The sequence below is a fragment of the Arachis ipaensis genome, chromosome B7 (genome assembly GCF_059453495.1).
Source record: "Arachis ipaensis isolate K30076 ecotype BB chromosome B7, ASM5945349v1, whole genome shotgun sequence".
Lineage (NCBI taxonomy): Eukaryota > Viridiplantae > Streptophyta > Magnoliopsida > Fabales > Fabaceae > Arachis > Arachis ipaensis.
In genome coordinates this window covers 139,193,125-139,206,717 of record NC_142442.1, presented here as the reverse complement: position 1 = coordinate 139,206,717, position 13,593 = coordinate 139,193,125, and the positions used below count along the sequence as shown (strand labels likewise).

The window sequence follows — 13,593 nt, the reverse complement described above, 5'->3', positions numbered from 1 at the left end:
AATGCCATTCCTAGGAATTCCTAGAAGAAGAATTTCCTTTGTAATCTGGGATTTAACACAACAATAGTTAGCATGAAACTCAAAGAAACACTTGTTATCATCAGCAAATTTATGCACACTTATAAGGTTATGAGTTATTTCAGGGGAATGTAATAATTTGTCAAGCAGAAACTTTTGTTTTGCATCAAGATTAACAAGATATGAGTGACCATATTAAGTAATACTACTACCTGTACTATTACCTAGCATAATCTGTTCAGAACCATTGTAATCAGATGAGTATATTAGATTGTTTGGATCAGATGTGACATGATGACTGGCACCTATATCAGGAAGCCAGGAAGAATCTGACAAGGCGGAAGGAGTTGCAAGATAATCACGAGGAGCATGAAATGGTGATGGAGGTGGAAGAGCCAAAGGTGTATTTGTTTGTTGATATATGGAATTTTGAGAAAAAGGGTGAAAGTTGTGATCAAAGCGATGGAAGCAAGAAAAGGCCAAATGTCCAAGTCTCCCACATACTTGACACTGAGGCCTAGAGTCTAAAGAAGAGTATCTGCCACCGCGAGAAAATCTACCACCCCTTCCACGACGTCCATAGAAATTTGTTCTTGAAGGTGGTCTTGCATACAGAAGAGTTGTTTGTGTGTAACTGGCAAAAACTGATCCAAAATCAGGTTTTCGAAAGCGATCGAACATATGTTCATGAGCCAGAAGGAGGGATTCAGCTTCCATTAGAGAAATTTACTCAATGTTTGTCATTACAGCAGAGATATACAATGCATAATCCTCAGACAAGCCTTCAGTAATGGCGGTAATATGATCATCAAGGGAGAGGGTATAACCACTTGCTGCTAGAAAATCCACAATCTTTCTTATCTTGGCGAGATATTCAGTAGCAGAAGCTCCACCTTTTCTATTCGACTTGAGTTCAAATTTTAATTATTAAATCTTGATTTTTGAAGTTTTAGAGAAATAATCTTGAATTTTTGCCCAAACCTAGTGTGCAAAAGTGCAATCCAATATTCTATTCTTGAAACTATCATCAATTTATGAAAGAAGCCAGGTCGTGAGGTAGTGATCTTTAGTCTTCCATTTCTTGTAGGATTCTGATTCTATTCCTGCAATTCGAGCTGCTTCATTATCAAATCTGGTTGGAATTTTCTCTGGATTAAGATGAGCCACCAATTCATTAGCATTGATGACATGAAGAGCCAAGTGCTGCCAGGTCTTGCAAGAGTTTTCATTGAGTTTATCTATCATAGGCCCAGAAAAAGTAGTTAAATTTGTAGAAGAAGGAGAAGAAGAGTGTGGGATAATTGCTGCCATGGATCTTGGACCTAAGCTCATGATACCATGATAGAAATGGAAGAATACAGAGAAGAGAGAGATTGACAAGAGATTTGAATTGAAAATTGAAATAAAATAATTATTGTGCTATTTTTTAGTTATTTACAACAGAATCATAATCTTCTATTTATACAGCAGAGTTTGTTAGAGGACCTTATCTCTAGAAAGCTAACAACCTCTAACTAAATCAGTTATAACTAACTAACAGTTTTACTAAGTGTTGCTCATATCTCTAATACAACGTAATCATTAAAAAGTATTTAAGATTTTATTTTTTTATTACTTTGAAGAAGAAGAAAACAAACTTCATGTTCATATTCATACATCATGCACAATTTCTAAAACAAATTCAATGAAATCTAAGAATATTTATATAAATACCCATTATTCTTTATTTTGAATATTAAAAATTTGAATCAATACGATACTATAAGCAAAATATGAAAATTAGTAAAGTTAATTTTAGAAAATAAATAAATAAATAAATAATAACTAAATAAAATGAAAGGTAATAAACAATCCTAGTTTATAACCTTAGAATTTTAATGGTTGAAAAAGAGAAGAATTATATACCTCTAATTGATGGATGGTTCATATTGAAGAGACTCACCTATAAATTGAGTTTTTCTTTAATTCATTTCAATCAAGTCATCCAGATAGAATAATATAATATTTCTTTGAGTAGTTTTCTCCTATATATGTAGAGAGAAGTGTGTTCTCCTTTTATCAAGAGAGAGTGTTATTGTAGTCTCCTTGTAATAGAGAGAAGTTGTAATTCTCAACGAAAGTTATTCAATTATTTTCATATTTTATACAAATTTTTAATTTTTCATCTCTATATTTTGCTGTATCATTTATCTGGTATCTAACACAAAAAATATAATATTTGTAATCTTAATAAACAAACACAGTCTAAAAATTAAAAAAATATATATGTGATTAAGATAGTCTTACTTTTTTTTCTTTTTCTTTTAATTTAATTTTGTTGTCCTTAATTAGATTTTGAATATTGGTAATACTAAAAAATTTATAATAGATAAAAATACACACAAAAATCGTAAATATTCAAATACACATAAAAAACTATTTTTGATAGATAAAAATGTCATATTATTAGTGAATTTATAAGGTTAGTGTACTTTTATCAATTAAGATTAATTTTTTAAATATATTTTAATATTTAAAAACTTTGATGTATACTTTTGTTCTACCTAAAATTCTTTTATCTATATATATATTTTTTTTCATCACTTTACACTGTTAATTAGTGAGTTCTTGGTTGCATTAAATAGTAGGGTCAGCTAAGTTGATTTGTACTACTAATATTAAACATCATCTACAGAAGTTGGTCAAAACAAAACTCAAACCTTACATCATCGTTGACACAATAATGTGCTAGTTTTACGTATCAATTGGACGCTTCCTTCCTAAAACTTTGATCAAGTTTTATACATACACATATTTTGCTACAAATCAAGCATTTTTCGCAGATAATAACTAATGAGTTTTTTTTCGTTCTTTTATATATGTATATATATATAATGTATCCTATTCGCATCGGTTGACGATTGTGGAATGGAACCCTCAGCCATATAAGAGAAATAATAGGTGTCATAAAAATTTATTATTTTTAACTATTATGTAACAATTAATTTAATTTTTTTAGGTCAATAAGTTATAACTCAAATAGCATAATATTTCTATATTTATCTAAGAGGTCGCAAGTTCGAATTTTTCTATTTTTAATAAAAAAAATTAATTCTCTTGGTTTAGCTTTATTAATCTAATAATCTAACAATTTATTTTATCTCATATTTATAAGGTGTAAACTTAGGTGCAGTCGACTTCATGTGAAGTTGATAGTTGAGAGCCGTTAGATAAAAATTTAATCAAATCAGTCAAACCATCTAACAGCTCTTAACTATCAACTTCACATGAAATCGACTGCACCTGAATTTTCACATTTTTATAAATTATTAATAACTAAAAACAATAAATTCTAATAGCTCTATAACATTTCTCCTCATATAATTATGCAATCCAACTCCTCCAAAACCTCATTGGTTAAACGCTCGGCAATAGCGTAGATATGAGGTCAGAATATAAGGAAAGGAAAACAAACCATGCATTGTCCAGTTTCTCTTGTAATCTTCTTTAAATTTCCTATTATTATTATTTGTATGTAAGGGTCACTTTTAAACAGTTTATTTTTAAGTTAGCTTTTGAAAATTAGTTTCTTTTTCTAATTTGTAATATTTGTACGTATTTAATAAACAAAACTAAAAATGAATTTCAATAAGGTTATAAGTAATAATAATTATATTTGATAAAATATTTTTTAAAATTTAAAAAAATTATAATAAACATAAATATAAAAAATAAAATTAAATATTATTAATATATAAAAATATTATAATTTTAAATTTTAATAAATACAAATAAAATTTTGAATAATACTCAATTTTTAAAAATTATAAATATAAATACATAATTTTTTTATTTATGTGATATAAAATAAGATATTTATATTTTTAAAAAATACAAATATTTTTTCGAAAAATTTTACTAAAAAAAGTGTTGAGTATATAGCTCATTGTTAATACTCCCCATGTTATATTATTTGTCTTTTTTTAATGTATGTTGTAAATTAAGTGTCTTTTTAAAATTTTTAGAAGTCATAGTTAGTTTATACCAATACCTTCTTCTACTATCAAATAAAAAATAAGATAGAAAAATAAAAAAATAACTAAAATAATTTTGTCTTCCTATTGTAATAATTGTTTATCTTTCCAAAAAAAAAATTAACTATTATCTCAAATGTTGTGCACAACTAAAAAAGGACAAATAATAATGAAACAGAAGGAGTCTTTTGTTAGTCGGTTCGAATTTTTTCGTTCATAATAATTCAATAAATTCTCTTTTGTGAGTTAAGAATGAGGTTTTTATTAAATAAATTAATTAAATCTAGATTTTAGCTAAGGTACATATTAAGATTATTAATAATTTTTTAAATTAAAATATAAAATTTAAATTTTTAATATATTTATTATTTAATTATTCTATTTATCTCTATAATTTTACTAAATTTATAATTAGATTTTTATATATATATTTTTAATTAAATCACTACACTACTTTTAATTTTATAATTAAGTTTTTACTAGTATAAAAAATATTAGAATTAACAAAATATTTTTTTGTAAAGTAAAAGTAACTACGAATCTAATTAAATCTTTTATCACATATTTTTTGAAAATTATATACCGTTAATTTTAATATTCTTGATACAGAAATATCCTATGTATAAAATTAAAAATAATATAGAGAGTAGAAATCCAATTAAAAAATAATTAAAACCTATAGAATAATTAAAATAATTAAAACATTTTATATTTATAAATAACGTATTTTAAAAACTGTATACTAGCTAATCTTAGCATATACTCTAATAAGACACATGTTAATTACATATTCGACTTACGTGAGTTGGTCACAAACTTATAAATATCTATTAATTGAGTTTATGCATAGATGTAATGCGAATAAAATTGATCCTTTTTATTTCTTGTGTTGTAAATCATATATATTTATGGTACTGCTCTCGGAGTTTGAATGATAATTTATACAAATTAAGTCAAAATTGTTTATGTGCATCCTTTCTTTATATTTTTGTTAAGAAAAAAAATTAAGATGAGAATATTGTAATTAATTTTAAAACATAAATAAAGATAATAAAAATAAACAAATGTACCCTTATTAAGCAAGATGACAAAGTAGCATTATTAGATATATGGAATATATTTTGGATATGATGAAAAAGTAGTGTTATTTGAACACTCAAAATAAGAAGTGCATCCATCTACTCCCTTACAATAAATACTTCAATTTTTTTTTATTTTGTATTTAGAATTATTTAGCCTTAACTTTGCCTACAATAATTTCCTTATGAATAAATGATATTTAAATCTAAAATTATGAGATCTGATGGGTTGAATTGGTGTATGCACAGGCTGGTGGGTGGAAATGAGAAGGGAGTTTGAGAATGGGCCAAAATGGGCCCTACTTGATCTGAAACATTACAGGAGATGGGCCTTGAGAGGGCTTTGATCTTATCTCGATCAGAGTAATTGTCAGAGAGTGTCAGGGCCATTAACTGCGTATCCCTCACTCGCAGGCCACCAGTTCTTTCTAAACCAAAACCCAAGTGGGGACCAAAAACCCATGGGTCCACACACCCAAAAATAAAATCAATATATTTTTTTGAGTTTTACTCACAATTTACAATTGTCTTTAGAAAACCAGGTAAGAAATAAGAGTATAAAAATAAAATTATTTATTCAAAATTTGAAATTTCTAATGTTTTTAAATATTTTTTTAAAGCTTTTATCATTAAAGAAACAAATCATTGGAAATTCTTTTTTTGGAGTTATGAGTTATGACATTGAAATCTTTATTTTGTGTTTTCATTTCTTGAAAATAATTCATCCTTTATTTCAAAAATTTCTGTCAGGGTGGTGTCATTGTTCTCGCTTATGTCATATATTACAATCTTCTTTTTATTTTTTATTTTGCACTTACTGCTTTCTTATGTTTTCATCACCATTAGACACCAGAGTGTAAGTGTGTAACCACCGTGATCTTTACCTACTTTAAACTTTAAACTAAGAGTAAAGTATTATTTTTGTCTCCGACGTTTGGGGTAAATTCTATTTGTATCCCTAACATTTAAATCGTCCTATTTGTATCCCTAATTTTTGTAAAAGTGATTCAATGTTATCCTGCCATCAATTACACATCATGAGTGCCTTAGTTTGAGTTTTAAAAATCTCTTCTTGAAGTTAGAATACAAATGTCTGGGATAGAATCGATGATCTACTCCGAAAAATAGCTCATCAAATGTTCAAACTAATTCCTACAACATTTACATAATTCACTTTTCTAGGGACATAATTGAATCTAAACACAAATAGTGGGTATAATATTAAAATCGAATACATCCAAATGAGACCTAATTGAGAATGAATACATCTAAGTGAGAATAATTGAAAAATATAATTTGATTTGTTAGTATAATTGATAGTAGAATAACATTGAATCACTTTTATAATCGTTAAGGATACAAATAGGACGATTTAAACATTAAGGACACAAATAGGACTTACCCCAAACGTTGGGGACAAAAACGATACTTTACTCTAAAACTAAAATTAATAAATCTTTCGTCCGACAAAAAATGTATTTATTTTTTTACTTATGACTTATGACTTAAATCTCTTTTTCTTGATTTGTCTGGTGGTAACCGGAGGAATTGGCCGGTGTTCTACTCAGCTGGTATTTTATTTACTCACCCACCTTAGAAAGTTAGAATAAATACACGTAGCGAGTTCTGGTAAGAAACGCACAGAGTCATGTTAAAATTTCGTCATCCAACAAATAACAATAACCCCCAATACCAATATTTATGCCAAGCCACTATTTAAATAATGATAAGTTCCAATCATGATTTCTACCTGTCCATGTACTAAGATAAACACTTAAAAACCACAACCAACCTCATAATAACATTTCATTAGAATTTGATATATTAAAATGCAGAACCATAGTCTATATTCATTCAACTTATAATAAATGAATAAACTTACACGTTTGAGAGAAGTAATATGGAACTGAATTCACATATGGAAAAAATTACATTTTTGTAATAACAGTTATGTACCAACAGTTATGTACCATGAAGATAGACTATGAGTAAATTTAGTTTTGTGTTTTCATTTTCAATTTTTTTAATATTTTTTATATTTAGAATTTTGTAAAAGAAAAAGTAAAAACATGATGTGAAAACAGAAAATAAAATTCTATTGTTTTCACTTTTTCTTTTCTCAAAATTCTAAAAAGAGAAAATACTAAAAAAAGAAATAGAAAACAAAAATATAAACCAAACACCATCTAAATTTCAGAAATAATCAAACAACAGCTCCACAAACTATATAAGACCAGAGGACTACCATACAGCAGTAAAACATTTCATGTTTCTGTGAATGAAAACTTATCAACATAAACATCATCCATTGCAAGGTCTTTGATGGCGTGTGCTGTGTGCATCAACGGGTTTGCAACACTCCTTGAATATTTTTAACAGCGCTGTCATAGTGAACAAAGCCCATGAACCAAAATTCATGGTTGTCAACAGAGATGATCTGTATATATTTCTCCGATTGGTTGGTTTTGCTTGCTGATGGGTTCACCGCTCTCAGCTGATGTAACGGAATGACCACCTACACCATGGTAAGGAAAACCAGCATCTAAATATTTTGAATACTAAATTGGAACTCATTGGAGTGAAGAATATGATAAATATTGGAACTCCAGTGAAAATCAAAATGAAACAATTAGATAATCAGATTGTAGCTTTAGCCTAGAGTTGCAAGTGCTAGTAAAACTACAGTGAGATCAATCTCCTTTTCAGGTCTTGGTGGTAAAAAGTAGATGACTAAGATGAGAATTATAAACTTCACTTAACATGAAATTGCTGACTAAATTACTGACCGTATAGTGAAAACATTAAATAACTAAAAGTTGTGTATTAAAAGCAAAGTTGGCACATTTCCTCAATGCCGCTCTATCATTCCATGATCAAATAACCAAGTCAACATGATCAGTAAAGCTTCTAAAGGTTGAAATAAATGTTGACTTCCTAATGTTCACTTCCAACTGCCAAACAACACAGTTAACCAAAAGAGCAGTACTGTTTCCCACAACATATTTTCTAAGAAATCTTGTGCAAATGGCTAATGGTCAACCAGGTAAGTTCAGCTGAACGTGCATTGACAAATAATATAACTTCCGACAACATAGAAAAGGATCAGCAACTCATTCATATGGTGTTTTGTAAAATGTAAACTGTAGCATCAGACTGAAAGTCATCAGCAAATCTTCTATTTTGTTTTTTAATTGATATCAAAATTCAGGAAACAGAATGACATATAGTAAGCACAAGAAGCAAAAATACAATGAAAAACTCACCCACCCCAACATATAGAACTACCTATCTGCACATTTTTTACTGTTGATTTTAAATTTCAAACAATGTCAGCAAATGCATACAACCACTACACTAATGAACAATACTTATCTTCAACAAATAGGAAAGAGTTGAAATAGGGGACTGAACTGATCACTTAGAATATAGAAACATGCAAGATTTACAGCTCTTGAATCAAATTCCTTCCTATCAAGTTCTACAAGTATAACAATATATGCTGCTTCGGTTATTGGATCATTTCATCAAATCAATTCTCAATGAATTAAGAAACATGCTATATTTAGAGTATGACAATATTAAGCAACAAACTTGCAGCTTACCTTATAATAGCTCCACTGAGTCTGATCACCCGTTTGGTAAGAAAGTGGGTTATCACTGCAAAAAGCAAGCTTTGCAGTTGACAAATACAGAACTCCCATTACCGGTCCGGCCGAGGTGGACAAGTAGCACGCATACGTTTTCAAGAGCTGCTCCTCCGGAACAGTCTCAAAAGTTTGCCTGAAGATCTTCTCATAGCCACCTTCTGCAAGAACCTTTGTGCTCTGAGCAATCCTCCCAACAGCAGCATCAGCAAAACTAGGACCAGTCTTCACTGTTTCAAATAAAGTCAAACACAAGTGTACACACACACATATCAATATAACTATATAAGCTTCACAAGAAGTAACATTTCTGGATTTCATCATCATGAAGAACTACAAAACTAAAAACACGGAAGCACTAACATTGAGACATGATTCAACAGATCCAGAGCTATTAATAATCATCACAACAATAACAATTAAAAAAAAAAAAAAAAAAAAAAAACTGGAATTTCACGAATAATAAGAGACATACAGTGCTGCCACATATTTCCAGATAGATCTTGGGCCTTCTTGGTAGCTTCAGCGGCTTTCTTCCCCCATCTTCCAAGAACATCCTTCACCGAATCCAAAGTATCTGAGCAGATCAAATAAACATCACGTTAAGAACACAGTAAGACAGCGATACACAATGAATCAATAAAAAGAAACGGACTTTTTGATGGCTGAACAGGTGCAGGGGAGACATAGGGATTGGACTCGGGAGGCATGGTGGTTGCAGCGTCGCCGGAAATCGGAGCGCGAGTTTCAGCGGCGACGGGACTAGTAACCGGTTGCAACGGCTCAGAAGTCAAATTAGGATGATGTGGCAAAGGAGGAGTAACATCGTTGGGGTCAATTTTAGGGTATGGAGCATAATCGGTGGAGTGAGGCTGAGACTGAGACTGAGACGGAGAATCATTCGGCGGCGGCGGTGGTGGTGTTGTTGTTTTAGCTTCGTTTGTGGTTTGATCAGAAGGAGTACTCATCTTGTTCGCTTCGGTTTCTTCTCCGATTACGATTTTGACTAGCTGTAGATGCTGATTCTGATTCTGATTCCGATTCTGATTTCTGAAACACCGAAATTGGGGTTTGTTCTGTCTTAAACGCAGAGCAAGGAAGGAATCTTCTGGAATTCAAAAGAGTCAATCTCATCGAAAACCGTCCAATTTAGTAATTACAATTTTCTTATTCTTTTCTATCGTTTCCGCGTTTTCTGCATCTGCCCGTTGCTTGCTTCTATCGGACCGTTTGGTTTTCATCTTTGTCTTTTCTGCCCCTAATCATATGTTTTTTCTCCGAGTAACATTTTATTTTACCTTTTTATTCCATTACACTTTGTTTGGGGTGGAAAGAAATAGGTTAGGAGAGAAATTGAGTGAAAAGAAATAGAAAGGAAAGAATTTGAAGTGAAATTTATTTTTTATGAGTGTGTTTAGATAGAAAAAAAATATGATAGAAAGATATTAAAAGATAAATAATTTATATTTGTTTGGAAAGGAAAATGAAAGAAAAAATGAATTAAGTTATATAATGACAATATTATTCTTTATATTATATAGTCATATTATTATGTATACAATTATGTAAATATTCATAAATGTGATTAAATAATAACAACAAAATTTAATTATATTTATAATATAATAAGTTAGGAATAATAATAATAATAATAATAATAATAAAAAAGTTAGCGTGATCTAATTAGATAAAATATAAATTTTATTTTTGTTTATTACTCATCTCAATACATAAATTGGAAATAATTTCAAGAAGAAGAAATATCTAAATCAATAATTACATGTACATAATTTTAAAGAGGCTAACCAATCACATTATATCATTTGATTAATATATTATGCCTTATATTACATTTACAAATACACATTAAAAAAATCTTACATGATCAAGTCATTACATATGAAACTAACAAACTTAATACAGAGACCTTTTTGATCAAGTCATTACTAATAGCATAGACTTTTTTTACTAACTCATTACTAACAGCATAGTTAACAATAGTTATAGTTATGAAAGTCACAAAATACAAAGACATGAGGTATTATCTATAACAATATATAATGGGAAAATCCATTTTTGGTGTCCAATTTTTTTTTCATTTTTATCCTTTTTAATAACTTACTTCTAGTTACAGCATTCTACTATTTCATTTCCTTTCACGTTCATATCAATATAACTTCTCCCATTAATTTCTCTCACATCACGTTACTGCATCAGTTACAGAATTATTATCATTATAAGCCTTAATTAAGTCATAGATATGTTACCCACAAAATATGAAGATACTTGTACCTATTTTGATCTTAAAGTTATATTTGTGCCAGTCTCAAAATATTAGCCACATTACTAGCACTATTGTTCCTAGAGTGCACCTGCTTCTTTCATCAATTCATATAATGTGGCAAGACGTACGTTAGCCGGAACACCAAAAAATTCTCTCTTAGCATTCAATTTAGCTACTCAAGTCTTCTATCCACTATGTCCGCAGATAAAAGACAAAGAGCCTATTCCTAATCCATTTACAGACCAAAGAAAGCATTTTTGGTTTGAAAACCAATAGCACTATGACCAATTGTAAAACTAGTAGCATGAGGAGTAATTGGATCCTCATTCCACTCTTCTTCCATATTTAAGAAACTATCATCATCATTTAAGTTAATTGTTTCTTTATTCTTCTCCCACCTTTTCACTTTTTCTTTGGCACTTTCAGCATGTTTTTCTGTTGTCCTGTCTGTACCATATATCTCAAATAGTTTATCATAGTGTTTGATTGGAGTACGCATCCACTTTTTCACTTCTGGTTTTTGCCTAAATCAAATAGAAGAATATTTACTATGACTGTGCCTATATGTAAATATATATTATTGAGATACTTCTTCAATAATTACTAGTGACATTTAATACCAAAAAAGAGAGTAAATACATAAAGTATACATTAATCAATTCTTCCCAAACTTCAACTTCAGCCTCAAACATCTTTGTAATTGGATTTCAGGAAAATCCACTAAGCCCATGAAAATTATCATAACAAACTCCAAAATGATCCTTTAAAGTCTTGAGTCTATTCTTAAGATTCTCTTTGCGGATGTGGTTATCATAGATAGATCTCAAAAGTGAAAGTAAGTTGTCATATGCCATTGTAGTAAATGTGTCATCCACTCTATTACCTTTGCGACATTCTTCAATCAAAGCATCAATGAAGGTTGTATCCATTTCGTCGGTCCATCTTAGGGTATCCCGACTAGTGGCCTCACCTTGGCATGATGCTCTCCTTGCCATTAACACTTCTCAATCTACAAAACAAGTGGATAGAAATAACATCCATAATCTTAAATCAAACTATTTGTAAACTATCTTATCAATTATTTAACAAATACAGATTCAATACACTCCATAAGTACAACAGGTGACAAAATGATTCAATAATTGCACATCAAAGTCCTCAAACAGAATATGATAACACTTCAAGAGGTAACATGAATTCAATAATAACAAATCATAGTTATAAAATCAACTTAGCGCACAGATAATATAACTAATAACTTTATTTGCAAAATTTTGGAAATGAGTGATCAGAGCCCTAGTTGATAGTCAGCCCACATTTGAGCAGCTATTTCATCCCTTAATATGGCCCCCCGCCTATAGTCTTCATCTTGTTCATGTCGAACTACTTCATCCTCTTCTGGATTATTTTCTTGTAGTTCTCGGTCAACTTGAACTATGAGATGTGGATCAGGATCTACACCCATTAAAAAGTTATGTAATATGCAACAAGCTAGCACAATTTCAGTCATAGTCTCAAAGTCATAATGTGGTTCAGTGCCACTTGTGATTATTGCAAATCTTTTCTTTAAAAGTCTAAATGACCTTTCGATAACATTTCTCAATGAAGCATGACGAAGATTAAATAATTCTTTTCATTTTTTTTGGCCACGTCTTACATACTCTTTTAAGTGATACCTTACACTTTGATATGGGGTAATTAATCCATGCTTCACCATAAATCCAGCATCCCCAAAGTAAAATTTTTCTACAGAATCCATGATTAAAAATGATTAATTTAGTATAAACACACAAACTATTAATCTTTACCTACTAATGAGACAATATAGTTTTATGTACATGCTAACCTCGTGGAAGTTTAAGATTATCATCCCTCGATAATACATTCTTAAGAACTTTTGAGTCAGATGCTGTTCCTTCCCAACCCGTTAATACATAAGTGAACTTCATATCAAAATCACATGCAGCTAATACATTTTGTGTTGGCCAGTCTTTTCTCCCTCAAAATTTAGGTTGATCTGCTATGGGTACTTTGACACGAAAATGTGTTCCATCTATAGCTCCAATACAGTCCTAAATGATAGTCTATTATTTAATAAAGTAACATGAAATTGTATATATCAATCAAAATTATTTATTCATGTAATTGTACATGTTCATACCTTAAAATAAGGATAAAATCTATGATCGTGAAGGATCGCCGGAGAAATAATAGATGTAGATGGTTGTCGAAGAAATTCATCTTCTAATAAAATAATTGTCTGTAACACAGCATGGAAGTGGCAGCTAACAGTTTCTCCAGACCGGTGGTAGAAAAAAGAAACGGTTCTAGTTTTCACATTATGAGCTATTATATACAAGAACCTAGCAACTTGCTCCTCTACTGTAACATGTTTTGTATCCCTCACTTGACGTGTTGCTCTTAATTTCTCACACAATTGAAGAAATGCATCAGGACTCATGTGTAGTTATGTCACGACACCTATGAGTTTCTCTTAACTGTTGCATTAAAGTAGTTCGAATTTGTTCTCGCCTAACCAATTTATGGGAGATGGA

General features: G+C 30.0%; 2 protein-coding genes across 2 annotated transcripts; both read right to left on the bottom strand.

Moving 5' to 3' along the window:
- Nucleotides 1–6,913: 6,913 nt before the first annotated feature.
- FIP1 (FH interacting protein 1) lies at nt 6,914–10,066 on the bottom strand. The gene is made up of 4 exons (XM_088492950.1): nt 9,410–10,066; nt 9,230–9,331; nt 8,713–8,984; nt 6,914–7,625 (listed from the first exon to the last, which is right to left on the bottom strand). The coding sequence occupies exons 1-4, from the start codon at nt 9,720–9,722 to the stop codon at nt 7,452–7,454; spliced, it is 861 nt and encodes a 286-aa protein (XP_088349076.1). The 5' UTR covers nt 9,723–10,066; the 3' UTR covers nt 6,914–7,451.
- Nucleotides 10,067–12,326: 2,260 nt separating this feature from the next.
- Nucleotides 12,327–13,499, bottom strand: LOC107607895 (uncharacterized). The gene is made up of 3 exons (XM_088495109.1): nt 13,200–13,499; nt 12,885–12,981; nt 12,327–12,493 (listed from the first exon to the last, which is right to left on the bottom strand). The coding sequence occupies exons 1-3, from the start codon at nt 13,497–13,499 to the stop codon at nt 12,327–12,329; spliced, it is 564 nt and encodes a 187-aa protein (XP_088351235.1).
- Between the last annotated feature and the right edge of the window lie 94 nt (nt 13,500–13,593).

Excerpts from the sequence above, each read along its gene's own strand:
- FIP1 (XM_088492950.1), bottom strand. The coding sequence starts at position 9,722 with ATGAGTACTCCTTCTGATCAAACCACAAACGAAGCTAAAACAACAACA. Across the intron at positions 8,985-9,229 it reads TGGAAATATGTGGCAGCACT|TGAAGACTGGTCCTAGTTTT; the intron begins GTATGTCTCTTA and ends TATTTGAAACAG. Across the intron at positions 7,626-8,712 it reads CTCAGTGGAGCTATTATAAG|GTGGTCATTCCGTTACATCA; the intron begins GTAAGCTGCAAG and ends ACCATGGTGTAG.
- LOC107607895 (XM_088495109.1), bottom strand. The coding sequence starts at position 13,499 with ATGAGTCCTGATGCATTTCTTCAATTGTGTGAGAAATTAAGAGCAACA. Across the intron at positions 12,982-13,199 it reads GATTTTATCCTTATTTTAAG|TTCACTTATGTATTAACGGG; the intron begins GTATGAACATGT and ends TTTGATATGAAG. Across the intron at positions 12,494-12,884 it reads TAATCTTAAACTTCCACGAG|ATCCTGATCCACATCTCATA; the intron begins GTTAGCATGTAC and ends TAATGGGTGTAG.